Raw genomic sequence first — 20,168 nt, 5'->3', positions numbered from 1 at the left:
TATATAAGCTATTATAGCTTAGCTAAGTATATTATTAAAAAGCGCAAAAAATTAGCTATAGGGTAATATATTATTAGACTTATATCTTATAAGCTTAATTTCTTAGAATTATTTATAAAAAGGATTATTTTTATAAATATATTTAATAATAATTTAAATAAAATTATTTATTATTTTAAATTACTATAACTTAATACTAATTAATTAATTAAAATTACTTTTATTTTAATAAAATATATATACTACCCTATACTAAAAAAAAACTAATTAATATTTATACTATTAGTATAAGTACTAATTAGTCTTTATACTAATAGTATAAATACTAAGAGTAGAAATACTAATTAGTATAAAATACTAAATTTAAAGTTAACTAGTATACTAAGACTAATTAATCCTTAGTATTTATACTAATTAGTATGCTTACTAATTAGTATAAATACTCTAGTCCTCGCACTAATTAGTCCTTAGTTCACATCCCTGGAGATGGGACATGGTCGATACCTGTGGCTTAGTTGCTGTGCCTCTCGAGTGCTGCAATCGACATGTTGTGTTGTGGCGTCTCATGAAGGATACCCTCTGTTTGGCGGAATGCAATTCCACCAGTCGCGTCATGTTCCCCGCGGCTGATGCAACCGAGAATGAGGGTATCGAGATGATATCATGCTTTCTGCACTCATTTCCCCTCCAACAGTGATTTTTCATCTTGCTCTATGCCTCTTTCTACAATCGCCAATTGACTTCCATCCGCAAAATGTCCTCCCAGAACCTTCCGCCCCGACTCAAGGAGTCTCTTGAGGCGTCCAAGTGCGAGTACCGCCAGCTTGGTAAATCCGGACTCCGAATCTCGGTCCCCATCTTTGGATGCATGAGTTTTGGCGATAAGAGAACCCTTCCTTGGGTTATTGGAGAGGATGAGGTGCGCTGTTAAATATCTCCCGTCACTCACTCTAACTGACCATACCTACTCCATCGCAGGCGTTGGCTCTTCTCAAGGCTGCGTATGATCGTGGACTCAACACGTGGGACACTGCCAATGTCTACAGTAACGGTGCATCGGAGGAAATTGTCGGAAAGGCTTTGAAGAAGTTCCAGATACCACGATCCAAGGTCATCATCCTGACCAAATGTCGTTGGGCCGTCGGAGAAGAGCCAGGTACTATTTCTGACCAGCAACCTTCATCTTCAGTGCTTGATACTGATATCATGACAGAGGCGCGCAACTTTGTGTACAGATCCGAGTTCGACGCTTCCAAAGACTACCAAAACCAGTTTGGCTTGTCCAGGGCTGCCATCTTCAACCAGGTCGAAGCCTCGTTGAAACGCCTCGACACTGAATACATCGACCTTCTTCAGATCCACCGTTTCGACGAGAGGACCCCAATTGAGGAGACGATGAAAGCCCTGCATGATCTCGTCCAGTCCGGGAAAGTGCGTTATATCGGAGCGAGCAGCATGTGGGCCACCCAATTTGCGAGGATGCAGTTCGTGGCCGAGAAGAACGGCTGGACCCAGTTCGTTAGCATGCAAAACCATTACAACCTGCTCTATCGTGAGGAAGAGCGTGAGATGAACCGTTACTGCAACGACACTGGCGTGGGCATTATTCCATGGGCACCGCTCTGCAGAGGTCATCTCGCCCGACCACCCGCACAATTTGGCACCACCGAGAGAAGCAAGGGGGAGAAGAAAAGCTCAGGCGAGCTCTCCGAAGTAGACAAAAAGATTGTTGGACGCGTCGTCGAGTTGGCCGAGAAGCATGATTGGGCAATGGCTCATGTGGCTCTCGCTTGGATCGGCAAGCGGGTGACTAGCCCCATCATTGGTTTCAGCAGCGTTGAGAGGATTGAGCAGGCCATTGGTGCAAGAGGAAAGGAGTTGAGTCCTGAAGAAGTTACTTATCTTGAGGAGCTGTATCAGCCCAAACAAGTCAGCGGTCATGCCTAGACTCTGGAGGGACATCAAGAGTAGAAATGGAGACGAAGAATAGTCATGACCCCAGCTTGCAACGTGAAGAACTGTACGGTATGACCTGAAGTGAGGGTTCGAGCTTATGAAGACAAGACACAAGCAAAAGCATTCCCTTTTATCTGTCTGCGCAACAGTCACTGTTATCCCGAAAGCGGCAAGACTTTCGTGTCAAGGAATCATGATGTGCATCCATAACTTGGCAAGATGGTCTTCCAGAGCTCACTCGTATCTAAATGATAATACTTGACTTTGGAAAGGGGGTTATAGACACTTTAAATATCTTCATCTTTGACACTCAGCAGCGTCTAACCTAGAGGGGTACATTAGTCTATTATTTCGGTACGTGCGCCGCATCTCGGCCGGTAGATGACTCGGCAAGTTGATCGGCACAGCCCTCGGAACTTAAGCCTATTCGAGAGGGTAACACCCAACAGCCGTCAGCAGCCTCCAAAGCCTCCAAACTGCGAGTGAACCCTCTTGAAGCTTTCCTCAAACCCATCTCAACCTTATTGACATTCTCTGTACAGTAATCCATCAACATGGATTTGCCCATTCCCCAAGTTCAAAAGGCGGCGTTGATCGAGAACCCTGGCGAGAGTGCGCAAATTCGCATCCAATCGGATGTACCCGTCGGAGTTCCTGGTCGTCATGAGATTCTTGTCAAACTCTCTTTTACTGGTGTCTGGTAATAATGACTGGCCCATACAACTTTCAGCTGGAAATGGTGGTTAACAGATATGACAGTGGATCCGAAATTCGAGCCTTGTCTGGGTGGGGATCTTACAACCCCATCGTAGGACATGAAGGAGTGGGAACCGTCGTCAAGGTCGGCGACCAAGTCGATGCAGCAATGTTGAATAAAAGAGTGGGAGTAAAATGGCTCTACAACGCCTGCGGGCTATGTAACGCCTGCAAAAGAGGCTTCCCAAACAACTGCCCGGAGCAAGTCAACACGGGTCGTCATGTCTCGGGAACATTGCAGCAATACATGATAGCTGATGCCAGGTATGTTACGGAAATTCCCGACGACGTGCCTGGAGAAGTGGCAGCGCCGCTTCTCTGTGCAGGCCTCACAATGGCTGGGGCTGTATCAAAGCTTGATGCAAGTCTGGCCGAGAACGATTGGGTCGTCATATCTGGCTCGGGAGGTGGACTTGGTCATCTAGGTGTTCAGATCACGAGCAGATTGAGGAGTTACCGGGTCATCGCAGTTGATTCCGGCAAGGCGAAGCGAGAGTTGAGTCTCGAGAGCGGTGCTCATGAGTTTATTGACTTTGTCGAAGAGAATGTCGAGGAGAGAGTCAAGGAACTTACTGGAGAGGGAGCAGCAGCTGTCGTGGTGGTCTCGGGTTCTGAACAGGCCTTTACCATGGCTCCCAATTTGGTGCGAAATATGGGACTCATCGTTACTGTTGGCCTCCCACGGAACGACTTTCACATTCCCATCGGTGCTTCTCTACTATCGGCTCGTGGTATGTTGACTCAATTCTTGACCGTAAAGTCTAAAACCACGCTTGCTAATAATGCTTCAAGGACTCACTGTCACCGGAGTGGCGGTAGGGACGGAGGATCAAATGGTGGAGCTTCTTCAACAAGCTTCTGACAAGAAGATCTTGCCAATGGTTACCGTGGTTGATTTTGATCAGGTGGGGACGGTTTTGGAGGGCCTCAAGCGGCAGGATATAACTGGAAGAGTGGTGGTGAAAATATCCTAAAATCTTGCCCTCGCGAAGCCGAAGACCTAGGACTATTTGAGCATTTTTGGCAACCGCTGTTATTAAACAGAAGAAATGCACTTAAGTACGCCCGTGAATGATATCTCGAATCCGTGTGTTGATGTATTTTCCACGAATTCGCTAGAATTCGAAGCACATGACATTTCGTCCCTTTTCAATAGTCTCATCTTATCTAGCACTCATCATTACTCAACCACATCTCATGGTGCGTATCTGTAATCTCCGGGGCCGTTGAACTCGCTATTCAGTTCACTTGCCCAACTTATTTGAGGTCAGAGTATTCTCCGCAACGCGGCCATGAGACGAGCTTCAAATCTTTCTCAAATCTTCCATAAAATCTTAAACTAGTTAGATACATTCTTGCATGGCCGCTTATGACCCGCCTCTGCGATGCCATCTTATGCAAGATCCACACCCACCCATGATTGAGCATTTTCCATTCTCAATCAATGCACCAATGCGCCATTTCCCTCACGATGAAATAGGCATTCTCATAAACGCTTTGAGACCTCAGAAGATGCTCTATCGTCGAGACACTCCGATCTCAACTCCCAGAGGCTTCCGCAAGAAACCCTCTCGTGTCTCCATCTTTTCTTGTCGCAGGAAGATGTTGTATCTCTTGATCCACGTGGCAGCAATCAACCTCATCTGCATCTCAGCCAAGTTCCTTCCCACGCAAGAACGGGGACCATGGCTGAAGGGGATAAAGGCAATCTTCTGCTTATCGGTGATGTTCTCCCATCTCTCAGGCTTGAACTCCTCTGCGTCGGGCCCCCAGATTTCTGTTGAGTGGTGAACAGTGTAGGTAGGGACACTGAGAACTGTTCCTGGGCCAAAGTAGCGACCGTGGAGGGTAACACCCTTAGACTTGGCGGGAATCTCTCGAGGCAGACCAATTCCAGATGGTGAGTGATGTCGCAGCGTCTCGTTGATACACATGCCGAGATAAGGCAGGTGCTTGACAGACTCGTAGCTCGGGATAACTCCTTCATCAGCGGTGGCCTCGTCGATCTCCTGTTGCAGCTTCTGCAGGACTCCAGGTGTCTTTACAACATGATAGAGCAGGGCGCAAGAAGAGTTAGACGTGGTATCGCTTCCGGCAATAAGTTGAGTCAGTGCTTCGGCCGTGAGTTCGTCGCGTCCAAGGGGCTCTCCCTTCTCATCTCGGCCTTGCATCAGTCGTGCCAGCAGGTCCTTTCGGGTCGTGTCCGCTCCTCGCTCGAGTCTCTCGCTAACACGGGCAATCGCGATACCAGCAAGATTCTCGACGGCCTGGAGTCCCTGGCTGAAGAATGGATCGGGGAGCCATTTGGCGTACGGCTTGAGCCAGGGCATGCAACCTAGGGTGGCAGAGACTTCTCCTCGGCGGTTCATGATTTCCACAGCGGGAGCGTAGATTGCAGGGCTTGTTGGGCTTGCCTTGACTTCAGCAATATCGGCTCCAGTGGCGAGCATGCCTAAAATGTATTAGCTGAGCACTTGAGACGCCGATCGTGGTAGACTTACCGAACGGCTTGCCAAAGGCGAGATCAGCAATGACATCGAAAGCGAGATAGTTGACTGAAATATGTCAGTAAAGAGAAAATACAGTATTCTTGCGGATTATTTGACTCACACCAGGAGAGACAATCCAGTCGTCCAGCGCCATCAGCTTCGGGGTTGCTGGAGGCACGGTCCCACTGCTTGACAAAGAGGTCGAGGTTCTGGTGGATGTAGGGCTCAAACTCCAGGACAGACTTTGGGGCAAAGGTGTGAGACACAATCTTTCTCTTTCGAGAGTGCTCGGCCCTGCTTCGTGTGTTGAAAAGGCCACGACGGATGGAGACGAATGGGTCATAAAAGTCCCTGAAAGGTCAGTGCATGGACCAGGGGAAAATCCATGTTGGGGTACTCACGACTTGAGGAAACCATTTCCGTGACCATAGATGACATTGATAGCATCCGCATCCGCAATGCTGACATGGTTGGGGGCAATGCGAACGACAGTGCCCAGTCGCTTGTGAACCTGATCGACGACCTCGAATCTTTTACCACGTCGGCATGTTGACATTAACCAGAGGTTGCTGAACTGTGCGGGGAACGGAGCAGGAATTCCTCGAAGGCCTCGATTCGCCCCAAAGTAGGGAACAAGATACCAACCAACGAATAAGACTACGAGGGCGACAGGCGCCCAAGGCGAAATAAGGAGGTTGATCAAAGCCATTGTCCCGTTTTTTCGTGACTCTGGATCTGTTCGGAACTGGGATAGAGAAGTTGAAAGATTGAACGTCCTAGATCGTATATATATGCCCGCATCTTGTGAGCAAGTACCCCAGATTTACCTGCATCCACGGAGCAGCGGACATGGGGACCCCGAGCGCCACCTCCGAGGAACCCCACACTAACGGAACGGAAGCGGCTCCAGCCATCGGCATTTGAGAATGTCAAAATAAGGAGGCCATGATTGGCTGGTCAACATCGGCGTTGACAATGAGCTGCTCCGTGGTTTCGCTTTTCGGAAGAGACGTAAAGAGAGTTAACGGTCGTTAGAGCGATTGCCAATTCGCCGCTTCTGACTTGCAGTTGCACAAAGTCATGTTTCAACTTGTCCAAAGCCATCATGACTCTTCCACGCTCTGTCTCTCCCAACTCGGCTCTGCTTTGAAGATCCACTTCATGACGTCATCTTAGTTCCGATTGGCTGGAACTGGTTCGGCACTGGAAGCGGAATGCTGTAGGTTAGGGCATTCTTCGTTGACGGTCATGGCACTTTTCTCCTCATTGTTGAGATACAAATCGCTTGCTATCTATTTTTCTGCCTCAATCTCTCGGTCTTCCTCAGTCAAGATCAGATGTGTCCCTAAGATCTCGATCATGAACCTTTCCCTAGTCTGAAAATGTCTGGCGCCCTCATCTTTAAGAAACTCTTCCGCAAGTCCCACCAACTGAGGATGGTGGATGTCCGGTATTTCCAAAATGTGAGATAGGCCGAGCTCTACCCGGTTAGATTTTTGAAGGCCTAGCACATGTGCCACATGCATATTGTTGATGAGATAAAGACAGAACTTCTCAAAAAGATCGTGCTTGACCATGAACTCCACGACTTCGGGGAAAGCAGGACTAGGCAGCCCGCCAACGATGCGAGGGAGAATCGTGCCAGGGCCATTCTGGAAAGCTCGTCGAATTTGTGCCGTGGATTCCAGTGCGTGAACGAGGCCGTTGGTGTTCATGGGCGCAGGGTCGGCAATCCAGGGGCGATCATAACCAACTCTCTTGCGCCACCAGAAGTTGCAGAAAAGCGAAGACATGATGACGGGGATGAGAATCACATAACCCCACCATCGCTCCGCAGTCAACATGGATCCAACTCCTCCGAGGATAGTAGCAATGCCGTTGATAACATAGAATAGTTGGAGGTTGAAACAACGTCGCTTGATGAGAGGCAACGCGGCCGCGCCTTTCAATGCTTTCTCGGCTGCCAGACGATGATGCCTCATCTTTTTCCATACGATGACGGCCCATGTTGCACTGATCAAACCGAAGGCAGCGATGGGCGCGTTTCCGAGATATCCGGAGAGGATATTGCTGGCTAGCCATACGCGACGATTAGCACCGCCGATGGCCATGAACGTGCCCGTGCCTATGAGAACTGCACCTCCACCCAACATGACGTCCATTGCCCATCGGTTGATGATTTCGATTCGAAGCTCACGGATGGTGATTTCGAGAAGTACGTCAATCTCTTGGGTGGGTCGCGAATCCGTAGTTCGACGAGCTTTTTCATCTTCGAGCAACTTTCGCTGGCTGCGAAGAAACGAGATGTTGGCCCAGGCTCGCCTCGAGTCTATGAATGCAAAGACTGAAAACACAAGGGCCGTGAATCCTCCTATCGCCATGAGTACCACCGCGTAGACGGGCACCGGGGTATCGTTCCAAACGTTGGCAGCAAAGTCGCCAGCGTTGGCAAGCTCGAGGAATCCCACAGCCCCAAGCAAGTTGTTCCTGAGTCGAGGGCTGTCGCATTGTGTCCAGCGCATCCCTTTCTTGACAGCGATGAGGCTTTTGGGTCCAGCAAGACTGAACTCAGGATCCGATTCATCTTGTGGTTGCGCGTTGCTTGGATCGACTGCGTCAATGGATTCTTTCGATGGTGATGACGATGATTTATCAACGTCCTGAGGCAAAGCCACAAAATCAGTGGATTCTTTCATCATTTCCATGATGGCCCTGCAAGGTAAACGGCCTGAGTTCCAGTGTTAGCATGTATCTCTTGGCAAACAAAGTGAGAGTGAGCTTGCCTGGCACCTCTTTCGTCACCTGGACTGGGGCATGTGTTCTAGCGAGCGTGGAGACACGCGTCGAAAGGCTTCACCAGCGGAAAGAGAGTGACAAGATTGCAAAAGCAGAGACGAAAAGGAGAAGACGAATGCAAGAAATTTGTTTGCATATGAATGTCTGCTGATCGCCTCGCGCTGACTGGGAGACAGCGTCGTGTACCAACCCCACCCCTGGTGAGCCGTCACAACCGAGCCAGACGAGTAGACGAGCCAACCATACAGAGACAGCCTCAACTCAGGTTGATGCTTTAATTAGATCGAGGTTTGAGCTAGGTGTCACTCTCGGCTTTCCATGTTCTTTCAACGTTTTAAATCCGCCGTTGAACCTGTTTTTGACTCAGTGACATACCAAGCCAGGGGCAACCGCCAAGCTGACAGGCTTACGCAAAGTGGATCATCACGGCAACTTTCAGCCGATGGCGGTATTGGCATTTCCTTGTTGAGGTTTATACATGGTAATTGTCACCGGTGATCCCGATTGGTCTGGCTTTTGAGTTTACATGATTCAATATTGGCCGAGCTCTTCTTTGGGTATGGCAGACGGGACTGACAAACAGAAACTCTTCATTCGCCGGAGCGTAAAGATGGCCACTAGCCATTATCCATGATACAAGATCAGTATGCCTTAGACCATTGACTATACTTTAGCCCTTGAAATATCTTGATAGGCTGTAGACCAGTCTTGGAACAGTCTCTAAGGAGAGCATAGAAAGTGGCTGCTTTACGCGCCCATGGTTCACAAGTTCTGCGCCAGGGTGTCTAAATGCCTTCGCCAAACATAATACCGGTTTGTGGTTTAATGTTAATGAAGCTAATATTGTTCAGCGTTGGCATACATAAGTAAAGGAAAAAACTACTTTTGTTTCATTACTCTAAAGCAATCGTTTTGAACTCACGCTGTGCTTTGCACCAATCTGCAAGGTAGACCCAACCAACACTAATTCGGTGTGCAAGCCATGGCTGCTCCGTGCGACCGATCAGCAGGGCATTCACCACCGGCTGTCCATACCCGTCCTTGACCCTGCTATAGCCATGGAACAGCCGATTATGCATAGAACATAACTTGCTTTCCTCATCAAGACGCCCAGGAAACATCCAGCCGCCGCCAGGCTTGTCGCGGTTCTGTGACAAAGAGATGGCCATAAACTCACATAGTTCCTGTGATTCTTTTGACTCGGTGAGCGTGAGACCAGTCACGCTCCCATCCTGGCCCTCAATCTTTCCTATACGCTTGCCATCTGCATCCACAATGGATAGATCGCGAGAAGAACGGTCATCCTGTTTTCTTGAAACCGTGAATCGAGCCGTTTGTGTGCGAGTCAACAGGGCACGGCTAGGTAGCTGATCAATCAGTGGTTGGTCTTCTTTTCTGAGGCCAATGCTGAAATCTATGAACTCTTCTGGCCCGGCGTTTCGGGCACTTCTGATATCGTCCCAGACTTTCTCAAGACTTGGCCACCGGTCTGCAATGCCTGAATATGACTCTTCGGAGTAATTCTCAAGCTGCTGATCCAGATCGTCCGGAACAGGGGCCTCAATGCAACCTTTCCACCATGCAAGAAGGAGGTGAATTTGTGGACTATAGTCCGGCGTCTGCACCGTCTGCTGTTGCCCGGAACGCGCACTCCGTGAAGGAATCGACCTATTTATTGGTTCTGGTCTTGGCTGAAGGCTGTTGCATGCTTTGATAGCCCTGAGGCCTGTCTCCGGATCCCGATAAGCCCACCAAACGAGTGTTCCTACGAATCCGGCGAAGGAATTGATCACTGGACCAGTGACTTCCTCACTAACTGAGGTCCATGACCAGGAGGGGCAATCTTCGCCGGATCGCGTCGGTCTGTCGTTATCCTTACAGTACCAAAGCAGGGCTTGGTCAAAATCAGCCTCGGGCAGTCCATGAAAGCACCTTTCGCCTTGATAGACAGACGCCAGGACACCCGTGAAGGCGTTCAATATATCAGCTTGGTTTGTGAGAGATCGTGCTGTGTATGACTCCAGGTGGCGGACAAAGTTCGTGAAAGCAAATTTATCCCAGCGAGAGAAGAGGTTTATACGGAATTGTGCGATTCTTTCTTTATATCCGCCATTCTCGCTCTCCACCCAAGCTGAGAACTGGTCCTCTCGTCGACATGGATCGTCTGGGTCATTGCATTCGAACCAAACTTCGAAAGACGTGAAGACTAGTTTCCTTGTAGAGAGAATAGCTTCCTAGTATGTCCAGCCCCTTGCATTCCATTTGCAGTTTTCCAAGAGAACTCCGAGGCGAGGATAAGGGATCGTAAACTCCAGGCCTGCAATTACTGACTTGGATTGGAGGACCTTGCGTTCCTTAGAAACGCCTAGGATCGGGCAATGTATACTCTCCCCGCTTGCATGAATAATGGTAAATTCGGCTGAAGAATAGATTTCGCCCATTGCGTTGATTTGCCGCTGTTTCTCTCCTCCATCTTCGTTGTTCTGGATGATGCAGAATCGGTCTACCCAGAGGTAGCGCTGCTTCAGCCGCTTGCATATCGTGATGGCGTCCTCAATAGCTTGCGGCACCTTACCTTTCTTCAGGCCACCAGCTGCTTCGAACTCGGACTTGTTGGACTTCAATAGTGCATTATCTCGAGAGACATTGCTTCCCCCCCAAACGTAACTGAGGGCAACAAAATTGATGTCGACTCCGAGTTTCACCTGTTGTCCAAACTCAGATGTAACGCATCGATTATCCACATCAATAAGTCGGAATCCTTCCGGCACAGCTGAGTGCTCAGATCTTTTGCAGCGGTGTTCCTGGATGCAGTGGTTGAGCCATCCTTGTGTTCGGTCCCAGTTGACTAAATTTTGAATGATGCATTCTGAGGGAGTCGATCTTCGAGTATTGGCCAGTCCGATATGGACAAATCTTCGACCAGCGGGTTTGAAACCCAATACAACCATGCGATGGCCGTGTTTCTGATGTAATTGTATGTATGCCGAAGTCTGAGCCCGTCTGACCTCGTCACTCTTGCCAGAAATTTCAAGGTATGACTGTATAGCCTTGGCAATTAACTCGCAAAGTGCACAGCCTCTGGTTGTCATGACGCCCGAGACCCCACTGTCTCTGTGTTTGTAATAATCGCCCAGTAAAAGCCTGACGTGTCGAAGCTGGTCGCCGAGGCACGTCGTCAGATGGCGAAGTCGGAGGTGGCTGCAGAAGTTGCAGAGGGGTTCTGGGTCACTAAAAGAAGAACAAGAATCGCAAGGTTGATGGAATATAAAGTTCGCCTCGAGTCTCCTTCCACTTCCAGGATTTGCGAAACGAACGTAAGAACAGAGGCCAGCCGGACAATTTTGGTCACGAGAGGAGTCCCTAGGCGAGCTCTGCGAAGCACCTGCCTCGTGTGAGCTTTCGTTCTCCATGGCCCAATGAAGCTTTGGGAGTGAGCGGGGTAGTTATGAGCTGGAACTGTAACAATGGGTCGGTAGCTGGCCTTGAGGTTTCGTGTAGAGCTAGGGATGTGTTGTGTTGGAAAGTGTGTTAGGAAGCGACAAGAAGTGTTCTGTCACCGGGGATACATAAATTCAACGATACTCAGAGTGAAACCAGAGCATAGTGACGTTAATCATGCTACTCTCAGCTGAGATGTGCGCATGTCGATTCACCCAATCCCTATGATCCACGATAGCATAGAGTGGATCAGTTGGTAGTCTACCGCGTGCGGCAAGCACACTACCCGACAAGTAAGAATATGGTGTGCGGGTTTGACTGGTCTGTGTTGACGGGCTCGGACGGTTGCCTAGACCAAGGGGGTTGTGTGGCTGGGTATGACCAGGATCACTGGCTTACGAGTGCAAGTTAGAATTGCGCGAGGCTTAGAAGGTTGCATGAAGTGATTGGCCACCGGCAATAACAAGGTGGGGGGCGAGAAGTGCCGGTTTGCTCCCTTTGCACGAGGTGCGTTCATCAGATTACTTAGGTAGGCATAAGGGATTTGGCCGGTAGTGATAGAAATAGGTAGGCAAGGGAACAAGGCGAATTCAGGCAGGCGAGCAAACGCACATGTAGTGGAACGTGGATTCATGTTTGTAACAGTAGAATATATCCCTACTTAAACTTAAGTATGCGTGGTTTAGCTAGGGGGTCTGCTCGCCTCCTGTCTATTGAACTATGGTAGGCAGGCAGGCAGAACTAGCAGATATAACCTCCTTGCGTGCAGGGGCGAAAACAAGAAAAGTATGCTTGCTCCACCATATATAAGATCAGTATGCCCCAGATCGTTGACTATACTTGGGCCCTTGAACTACCTTGACAGGCTGTCGACCACTCTGCACGGGAGCACCAGTAGTGAGCCGCAGCTCTGGCAACTTGGCACCCTTGTCCTCGAGCGCCCAAATAGATACTCCAATCCAGTTGTCCCCGCGATAGTTGAGAACTCCTTCTGGGACAGGGAAAACCGTCTGCGGACCAATGCTGCTCACATAGCGTCCAAACTGGAAGCCGTTGACAAAGAGGAGAGCACGGTACGCGCCCATATCAGTTGTGTTCTTGAACGTGAATGATAGTGGAATGTCGAATTGACTGGAGGGGTAGTTCAGGCCAAGCTTTGCTGTGTAAAAGGCCACTCCGGCTTTGTCGATGCCCTTGAATGGTGAACCTTTCTTGAAGCGCTTAAGCGGTGGTGATGGGAGGTGATAGCCTTGGCGCTCAAAGTAGAAACCTCCTTCATTGAGAGGCCCTCGGAATTTGTCCACGTAGTCTTCACCTCCCAAGTTGCCTGTAAGCTTCCACTTGGCGATTGGAGTTTCACGACCACTCTTGGTCACGAGAACCCAGTCCAGAATACCGCGTGGACTCTTTTGCTCATCATAGCCGGGCGTCCAGTTTCCGTTGAGCCCAGTGTTGTCAACGACTACCGTCACAACATAGCGCTTTCCCTTTTGAAGTTTCGGTAGCTCATAAGTAGAGTTGAAGTTTCCGGTAGCGCCATTGCCAGTGAAAGAGCCGAGGAACTTGTCATCGAGCCACACTGCAGTGGCAAAAGCGCGTCCGCCTTGCGTCCATAGCTTGAGTTGTGTTTCGGAACCGTCAGCGGTGAAGTGGCCTCTGTAGATCAGAGCACCGGCGTGGAATCCGTAGTCGGAGCCATACAGAGATACCGAGTTCTGGAGGGGAACCCGTGTGTTGTTGGTGGTGGTCTTATCGGCCACAGGCCATTTTCCATCGTTGTAGTCTTTCTTGATCTCGGGAAGAGAATCGACATAGCTCCAATCCAGCGACGATAGATCCAGTGCCTTGATGGTGGGGAGTTCGACATCACGTTGGGCGATCCAGTTACCTAGCTTCGACTTTTGATATCGTATCTCTTTTCCGTTCAAGACCAACTTGGAAACACCCTTTGGAACACCGATAATCTCTAGCGGTGTGGAAGAGACATTAAAATCTGCCTGGACGGACAGTTTGGAGCCCTGAACCGAGATTGATCGAACCAGCTGTGGTCCGTTGATGATGACCGAGTCTGGGTTCATAACTGAGGTTCCGAACGCAGCCCGGTCGCCTTTACCAGGCAAGTCCGGCACCCAATACTTGTATGCCGAGTTTCGGTCTATTGAGAGTTAGCTTTTAGTCAATTGCGTCAGCAAAGTTGACATACCGAGCAGGTAGATGAAGAGTGAATCCCGCTGGACCACACGTCGAGATGAGGATGTCTTCCATTGAAGGACACCGGCATTCTTTTTGGTATCAGACTTGACACCACTGCCCTCGACGACCTTGAAGACGGACTTTCCCTTGATAGCAACCTCATGAAGCTCATCAGGGCCACCGTAGAGTACGAGGACCGTCTTGTCGCCAAACTTCTTCCAAGTCAAGACCTCTGCCGTCGAATAGAGTAGTGTGTGATCTCCAAATTTATAGTCAGCAACATGAATCTTGGAGTCTCTACCGTTCAGTGACAGTGAGCCGCCCAACTGGGGAACCGTGAGGGCTCCAGCCGAAGTCGGCAGCTTGAGCTTGTAGGATGATGACTCGGTGCTCGTAAAGTCCGCGTGCCTCACGACAAAGAAAGACCCTTCCTTTTCTGTAGTCAGTGGAGTAACGGCAATGTCTTCATTATCAGTGTACCGAGACGTGGAGAGGTTGCCTGGCGTTGCGGTTGCGTAGCTCGGGGAGACTCGTAAGAACTGGCCCTGGAGCTTGATCTCGGAGTACTTTTCGCGGTCGATAGATCGATCCTCCTTGATTGCCTTGAAGAAGTTAGAAACTCCCTTTCCCAGTTTGGTGCTTGTGCACTTACCGCGCCGTAGTCGTAGGATGTGTAGCCGTCACAATGTCCAAGGTTTCCCCAGTTGGTACCACCAAATGTCTGGAATGTTAGCTATCATTTCCAAATATGGAGAGAAGACTTACCATATAGATGTTGAAGATTGTAACACCAGCTGCAAGGTTGTTCTTGTAGAATACGCGAGCAAATTCGTGATTGGTGAGGACGTAGCAGTTTTCGAAACCTCCACCTCCGGGGGGGTCGAACGCGCCTCCTTGAAACTATTCACAGTGAGAAATGTCCATATGGAGGCTTGTTAAACATACCTCGATGATAGAGTATGGGGTATTGGGGCTCTTTTGCATATGCTCTGCGTGCCATGTTGTTGGGAGGCCGTCTTTAGGCCAGGTGTGAGGGTTAGCCTAGCTGGTTAGCAACATGCAGAAATTCATGTCCTCAATGACTTACACAGTCAAACCCAGCGGGATAGCCATCGTGCCCCTATGGCGGTCAGTAATTAGAATACAGCAGCCAGCCTCTAAACTCACATAGATGTCGACTGCTCCGATTCCTGATCCAGGTGCGCCAGTGCCACCTTGCCATGCGTCGTTGTTGATGAGAGGCACCACAATTCCAGCATTCCTAGCTTGATCGTTGACGTACTTGAGATACTCTTGGCTGGGAAAAGGGACTCCATCGCCGGCACTGTACTCGTTCTCGGGCTGGAACAGGATGACTGGTCCACCGTTGGTGATTTGGGCCTTGGCAATAATGGAGCAAATATGTTCCATGTAGCTAAGCAGCGTTAGCCAGAAGCTTTTCGGTTGAGTGTCTCCCTTACTTGTCAGTAGCACTCAGATAATCCGAAGCATTCGTTCTGAGCGTTCCCTTGACCCTCTGCAGCCAGCCCGGGAAACCGCCACCAGATGCTTCAGCATTGATGTATGGCCCAGGCCGAGCCAAGAGGAAGATACCCGCCTCCTTTGCAGCATCGATGAATGGCTCAATGGCCAAAACGCCCTCAGACCGAAACTCACCTGGCTTCCCCTCAAGCAAGGCCCAGTCAACATAAAACGAAACCATGTTGAATCCCGCCGCCTTGACCTTCTGGAATAGATCCAGGTACAAGCTTGGCACGGGGAGTCGGAACGGGTGGATTTCCGCAGAGAATATCGTGACCCGTTCTCCATTGATGAACAGCGAGTGCTCATCCCACGTCACGATGTCTTGGAGTACATCTCTCTCATGGGGACTCTGAATGACGTCAAATGGTCGTCCACCACGAACATTCAGGGTGCGAGCGCAGCATAGGCTCGCGCCCAACGCTGTAAGAAGTGTATTGAGGAGCTTCATTGTGGCCACATAGCCGCAAGGGTGATAGTATAAGTCAGACCTTGAAGTTGAAGCTCATGAAAGAGCCGGTTATATAGTAACAAAACGCAGAACCAGAAGCAAAACTTAGTATCAAACTATTTCGGAAAGGTACCCGAATGCGCCGACGGAGTTCAACACGATGCAACCGGTATTGGTGGATAGAATAAAATTCCGCATATGCCGATCATGCCATAGAGTATAGCCGCAAAGCTTCATTTAGCCAGTCCCGGGGTAAGTCGAATTCATGAGGGATATGCGGGGTTGGTAACATCGTGACACTGCGACTGGGGCTGCTATGACGGGATCGGCCACATTGAGGTTTTAAGCCCGTTGATCCTAGTCAATTGGCCTCTTTAATAGCCTGTCTGGCGGCAATGAGTGATCACATGCGTCATAAGCTCCAAAAGTCAACAGGCAATGCAAAGATTGCATCCGTACAATCCGACCATACTTTCCATGGGCTGTTTTGTTTTCTAGCGCCGGGGCCTACGCGAACTGCATCATATCATCCTACTCACTCTGCTTGAACTTTACATATACTGCCCCTAATCGGCATTGACGATGCTTAAGAAACGAAAAGAGTGGTATTAGGACTTGGAACGAAAAGTGTCTTATGGGATATATTCCAACAACGTAATGTACCAGACTATTCTAGTTCTCTAGCCTATTCATCGTAATCTTCATGCCACGTTTCTAGCATGGGCATCATGTCAAAGTTGAAGCCCACTACAAGTCAACGCTACTAACAATCCAACTATGTGCCCAAGGCACTAACTATGCGCCCAAGGCACTTTCGAGTGCTTCGCGCTCCTTCGCGGTGATGGGAATAACCGTGCCATGACGAGGGCTAGTAGGAAGCTTGTAGCTACTCGAAACCTTCCAGTTCGGATTGTCGATATCAGCAGTCTCAAGAGGGATGTAACCACGGCCACCGTACTCGTCAACGAACAGGTAGAACTTTTCCCCGTTGGCATCGCCTGGGTTTGATTTGAATGCAGTGGGGCCCTCGATGGCTTTGGTTCCAGCCTTGGCTCCAATGCAACTGGCCAGGGTCGTCCATTCATCATCAGGTGCGAGAAGTGAGGTGGACTTTTCTTGAATGATATCCGTGCATCCAGTGACAGCTCCTTCGTCCTTAGTGAAGCGGTAGAGGGTATCTCCGGACTTGATGACGGTTGTATCAATCCGAGAATCGCCAGTATCCTGCCAGATCTCTGCCTTCGAAAAGGTAACGAAGTCGCGAGTGAGAGAGTACAGCATGCGGTGATAGGAGCTTCCCTCATGCTTGGGATCATCATCAGCGTACAGTGACGATGCCCAGAAAACGACAAAGGCTTGTTGCTCAGAATCCCAAAATGCCTCAGGTGCCCAGGTGTTGCCAGCATTATCAGGTGAGACCTTGACATGGCGTTGTTCGGACCAGTTAACCAAGTCATGAGACTCCCATACTTCGAGGTAGAGACTACCTTGTCGGACTGCTGCTCCCCAGGAGGTGCCACTGCCAATAGAGAGGTCGGTGGCGATCAGGTAAAAGGTATCTCCCTCGGGAGAGCGAATGATGAAAGGATCCCGTAGACCTTTAGTGCCGAGCGTGGACTTGAGGACTGGTTGGCCGCCATTAAGTTCCTTCCAGTCGAGGGCATTGTTCCCGTTGCTTGAAGCGAAGAAGATATTCTCGCCTGAGAGAGAATTTCCCGTAAAGTATGAAAAGGCGTAAGCCTCCAAAGGTCCAAGGCTAGTCTTCTGTCGAACAGATGCCTTGAACTCTCGCTCAAGGACTTCGTCACCAGACTCAATTGTCGCAGTAAGAGTCACTGAAGTATCGCTTCCTTGACGGCTGACCACGCCGTCATTGCTGATGACTGCTGTGTTGCTGCTGTTCCATGTGACAGCTAGGCCATCCGAATCTGCTGGGAGGTGTATATTTCCGCGGACATCTTCGATGTTGGTCACAGAAATAGCAGACAAGGCACTTTCAATTTGGGCTAGGCTGGCCTCGTCAGCCAAGACCGAACTGATGAATGCCAGTGGCAAAAGTTGAAGGAACTGCATGGCGGAGAGTATGTGCAGCAGTAGATGTCTCTTAGCCCAGGAATAAAGAAGTGAGTAGAGAAGGCACTGCCAGAAGAGACCCCTCGAGATCTATAGCGGCAGCGAGCGTAGCATTATATAAGAGTTTGACTATAGTAACTTCTTACCCCAGACTGTAACAAAAGGCGCCGTTGCATTAACACTGACCACTACTGCAACTATTACCACTATTAAGGTTACACCTTCCCGTCTGCGAAGCTTGGCATGGAAGCTATTCCAACATGCGCACCTCTAGTCTGGGGTTTCCTCCGAGGGTCGTACCGGATCGCCGCGAATGACGCTGTTCTGGGGTAGCAGCGCCGATCCCTGCCACCGACCTGCCCACTCATTGCCTTGATCACGCGATGGCAGGCCCCAGGAAATGCCTCCATGATCCGCAGTTTCTCTGATCGGCAATTGAATGCCATTGGTGCGCAAAATTGGGTTCGTATTGTTTGGGGCAGTAGAATATTGGGCAGAACTTAATGTTTAAGTCAGCCAATCTCTGTCAACCATTCGCGCCCGGACTCAAGGGGACAAGAAGCGCTCGAATGGTAGGTAGGAGAGCCGAGGCTATACAGTCTTCCACACGTGGCTAAATAACCCGAGCTGGGGAAGAACGCGTCATGCGGGGTTTTAAGCCATGTTGGCTATTGGGCGTTCATAAAGACCAACCGCAATACCTTATAAGGGTATCTAAGAAGCGGATAGAGTACTGTGGGCCAAAGTCACAATCCACAGGTCATTATCATTGGTCTTGACGTTCTTGGGAATACCCGTATTTTCATGAAACCAACTATGTACTGATATTGTAAAAACTATGTGCTGCTACATCTGAATATACTCGAGAATAACAAACCCCACCTAACAACCACCCCGTCGAGCCACAAGGTACCTCCAAAGACATGCTTACAGCTTCTGACCAGCAGTGCCAGGGATGGTGGAAGCAACCTTGGCGGAGCCGAGAGCGCTGACCTTGTAGGGCAGCGAAGCAGAGGTCAGGGTACCCTTGGGGGCAGAGTTGACAGAGCCGCCAAGGTTGACATCCTCAACAACAGCGTAGCCAGTCTCCTTGGAGTCAGCGAAGAAGATGGCGCGCTCGGCAGAGTTGGCAAAGGCGGAGCTCTGAACGAGGACCTGGGCGCCCATGCGGGTGTTGACACCGGAGAGGATGATGCCGTCCCAGTAGTTGTTGACAATGTGGACGGTGGCGAAGCGGATGAGGGGCTGACGGCTGTTGACGTTCTTCCAGTAGTTGTTGGCATAGGTGATGTGGAGCTTGCCCTTGTCCTGCGAGGCGTTGCTGTCGGAGTGGCCAATCAGAGAGCCCTTCCACTGTAGTTATCAAGGTCAGTATATAGTTCCTGGCTAATGCAAGTTGTTTGTTGACTTACGTGGTCGTGGAAGTAGGTGTTGGAGACAGTCACCCAGTCAGCACCGTGGGAGATGTCGAGAAGACCATCGAGGTCGTCCTTTCCGCCGCTGAGGTCACCAGAAAGATCGCAGTGGTCGACCCAGACGTTGGTAGACTCATCGATGCCAATAGCATCACCGTTGCTGGCATCAACCTGACCAATCTTCAGGTTGCGTAGGATGACGTTCTTCTGGCGACGGACGTAGATGCCGACACCGGTGAGGGCTGTTTAAAATTAGAAACCGCAAAATATGGAAGAACTCTTAGTGAACTTACAGCTTCCAGCAGCACCGATGATGGTCTTGTCAGACGTGGGGCGGACGCGGTCAGAGCCCGACAGCTTGCCAGAGACAACGATGGTGAGGGGACCATCACGCTTGGCAGCCTCAATAAGAGCGGCAACAGAGGTGACAGTGACGGTCTCACCGGCGGCACCACCAGTAGTGCCACCGTTCTGAGTGCAGTAACCAACGCTGCAGGCCTCCTTGGACTGGCGCTTGATCAGTTCATCACGCGACTCAATAGGAGAGGCGACGGCGACGGTCGCCAAAAGAGTAGCGAAAACAGAAGACAGCTTCATGGTGAGAGAGAAAGAGGGAACAAATGGGAAAGCTTGAGTGACAGATAGTTGGAGTAAGAAGATAAGGTTGAAAATAAGGGGTTGCCAAGTGTGGACCAGCCGGGGAAGGAAGAAATAAGCTTAATGTTGGTTACCGAAGTGAAGAAAACATTTCATCAAGAGGCGGACGGCCTCGACTCTTATAGACAACAGAACAAGCAGAGAATACAAATCCAGATGAATAATTAATCCATATTCGTGCCCACGGAGCCCGGAGCATTGCCTAGACCTGCCGCATCGGGGAACCTCTCTCACGTTTTTTTGACTTCTTCAAAGAAAGGGGGATGCTAAAGTTGCAAAGAGTGGTTCTTTCCATGAACGTGAAACAGAAACGATCAAGGGTCTGTGGATGTGACGTTTTGGGAGTTGGGAAGTGCCGTCATTGGTGGGTTTTGCACGTCACCCACTGAACGGTTGGTGGAAAATCTAGCGAGCGACCCA

The 20,168-nt window shown here is 49.9% G+C and overlaps 8 protein-coding genes across 8 annotated transcripts; 2 read left to right on the top strand and 6 right to left on the bottom strand.

The window, feature by feature from the left end:
- Positions 1-754: 754 nt before the first annotated feature.
- Positions 755-1,947, top strand: NECHADRAFT_35026 (uncharacterized protein; the record flags this gene model as incomplete). The annotated part of the gene is made up of 3 exons (XM_003041584.1): positions 755-919; positions 979-1,156; positions 1,214-1,947. The coding sequence occupies 3 exons, from the start codon at positions 755-757 to the stop codon at positions 1,945-1,947; spliced, it is 1,077 nt and encodes a 358-aa protein (XP_003041630.1).
- A 563-nt stretch (positions 1,948-2,510) lies between these two features.
- Positions 2,511-3,686, top strand: NECHADRAFT_34888 (uncharacterized protein; the record flags this gene model as incomplete). Its single annotated transcript, XM_003041583.1, has 3 exons — positions 2,511-2,656; positions 2,716-3,443; positions 3,505-3,686. The coding sequence occupies 3 exons, from the start codon at positions 2,511-2,513 to the stop codon at positions 3,684-3,686; spliced, it is 1,056 nt and encodes a 351-aa protein (XP_003041629.1).
- A 543-nt stretch (positions 3,687-4,229) lies between these two features.
- NECHADRAFT_35086 (uncharacterized protein) lies at positions 4,230-5,910 on the bottom strand (the record flags this gene model as incomplete). Its single annotated transcript, XM_003041529.1, has 4 exons — positions 4,230-5,164; positions 5,214-5,267; positions 5,323-5,552; positions 5,606-5,910. The coding sequence occupies 4 exons, from the start codon at positions 5,908-5,910 to the stop codon at positions 4,230-4,232; spliced, it is 1,524 nt and encodes a 507-aa protein (XP_003041575.1).
- A 583-nt stretch (positions 5,911-6,493) lies between these two features.
- Positions 6,494-7,906, bottom strand: NECHADRAFT_91597 (uncharacterized protein; the record flags this gene model as incomplete). The annotated part of the gene is made up of 2 exons (XM_003041528.1): positions 6,494-7,763; positions 7,845-7,906. The coding sequence occupies 2 exons, from the start codon at positions 7,904-7,906 to the stop codon at positions 6,494-6,496; spliced, it is 1,332 nt and encodes a 443-aa protein (XP_003041574.1).
- A 984-nt stretch (positions 7,907-8,890) lies between these two features.
- NECHADRAFT_77274 (uncharacterized protein) lies at positions 8,891-11,089 on the bottom strand (the record flags this gene model as incomplete). Its single annotated transcript, XM_003041527.1, has 2 exons — positions 8,891-10,211; positions 10,329-11,089. The coding sequence occupies 2 exons, from the start codon at positions 11,087-11,089 to the stop codon at positions 8,891-8,893; spliced, it is 2,082 nt and encodes a 693-aa protein (XP_003041573.1).
- A 1,161-nt stretch (positions 11,090-12,250) lies between these two features.
- NECHADRAFT_91596 (uncharacterized protein) lies at positions 12,251-15,603 on the bottom strand (the record flags this gene model as incomplete). The annotated part of the gene is made up of 8 exons (XM_003041526.1): positions 12,251-13,593; positions 13,642-14,233; positions 14,284-14,364; positions 14,397-14,531; positions 14,577-14,672; positions 14,719-14,751; positions 14,799-15,045; positions 15,092-15,603. 8 exons carry the CDS (start codon positions 15,601-15,603, stop codon positions 12,251-12,253), a joined length of 3,039 nt encoding a protein of 1,012 aa, XP_003041572.1.
- Positions 15,604-16,398: 795 nt separating this feature from the next.
- On the bottom strand, positions 16,399-17,676 carry NECHADRAFT_35028 (uncharacterized protein; the record flags this gene model as incomplete). Its single annotated transcript, XM_003041525.1, has 2 exons — positions 16,399-17,382; positions 17,560-17,676. The coding sequence occupies 2 exons, from the start codon at positions 17,674-17,676 to the stop codon at positions 16,399-16,401; spliced, it is 1,101 nt and encodes a 366-aa protein (XP_003041571.1).
- Positions 17,677-18,603: 927 nt separating this feature from the next.
- NECHADRAFT_34871 (polysaccharide lyase family 1) lies at positions 18,604-19,688 on the bottom strand (the record flags this gene model as incomplete). The annotated part of the gene is made up of 3 exons (XM_003041524.1): positions 18,604-19,029; positions 19,089-19,333; positions 19,385-19,688. The coding sequence occupies 3 exons, from the start codon at positions 19,686-19,688 to the stop codon at positions 18,604-18,606; spliced, it is 975 nt and encodes a 324-aa protein (XP_003041570.1).
- Between the last annotated feature and the right edge of the window lie 480 nt (positions 19,689-20,168).

The sequence above is a fragment of the Fusarium vanettenii genome (genome assembly GCF_000151355.1).
Source record: "Fusarium vanettenii 77-13-4 chromosome 3 genomic scaffold NECHAsca_44_chr3_2_0, whole genome shotgun sequence".
Classification (NCBI taxonomy): domain Eukaryota; kingdom Fungi; phylum Ascomycota; class Sordariomycetes; order Hypocreales; family Nectriaceae; genus Fusarium; species Fusarium vanettenii.
The sequence above is the reverse complement of the archived record's forward strand: the minus strand, read 5'-3'. Positions and strand labels throughout refer to the sequence as shown.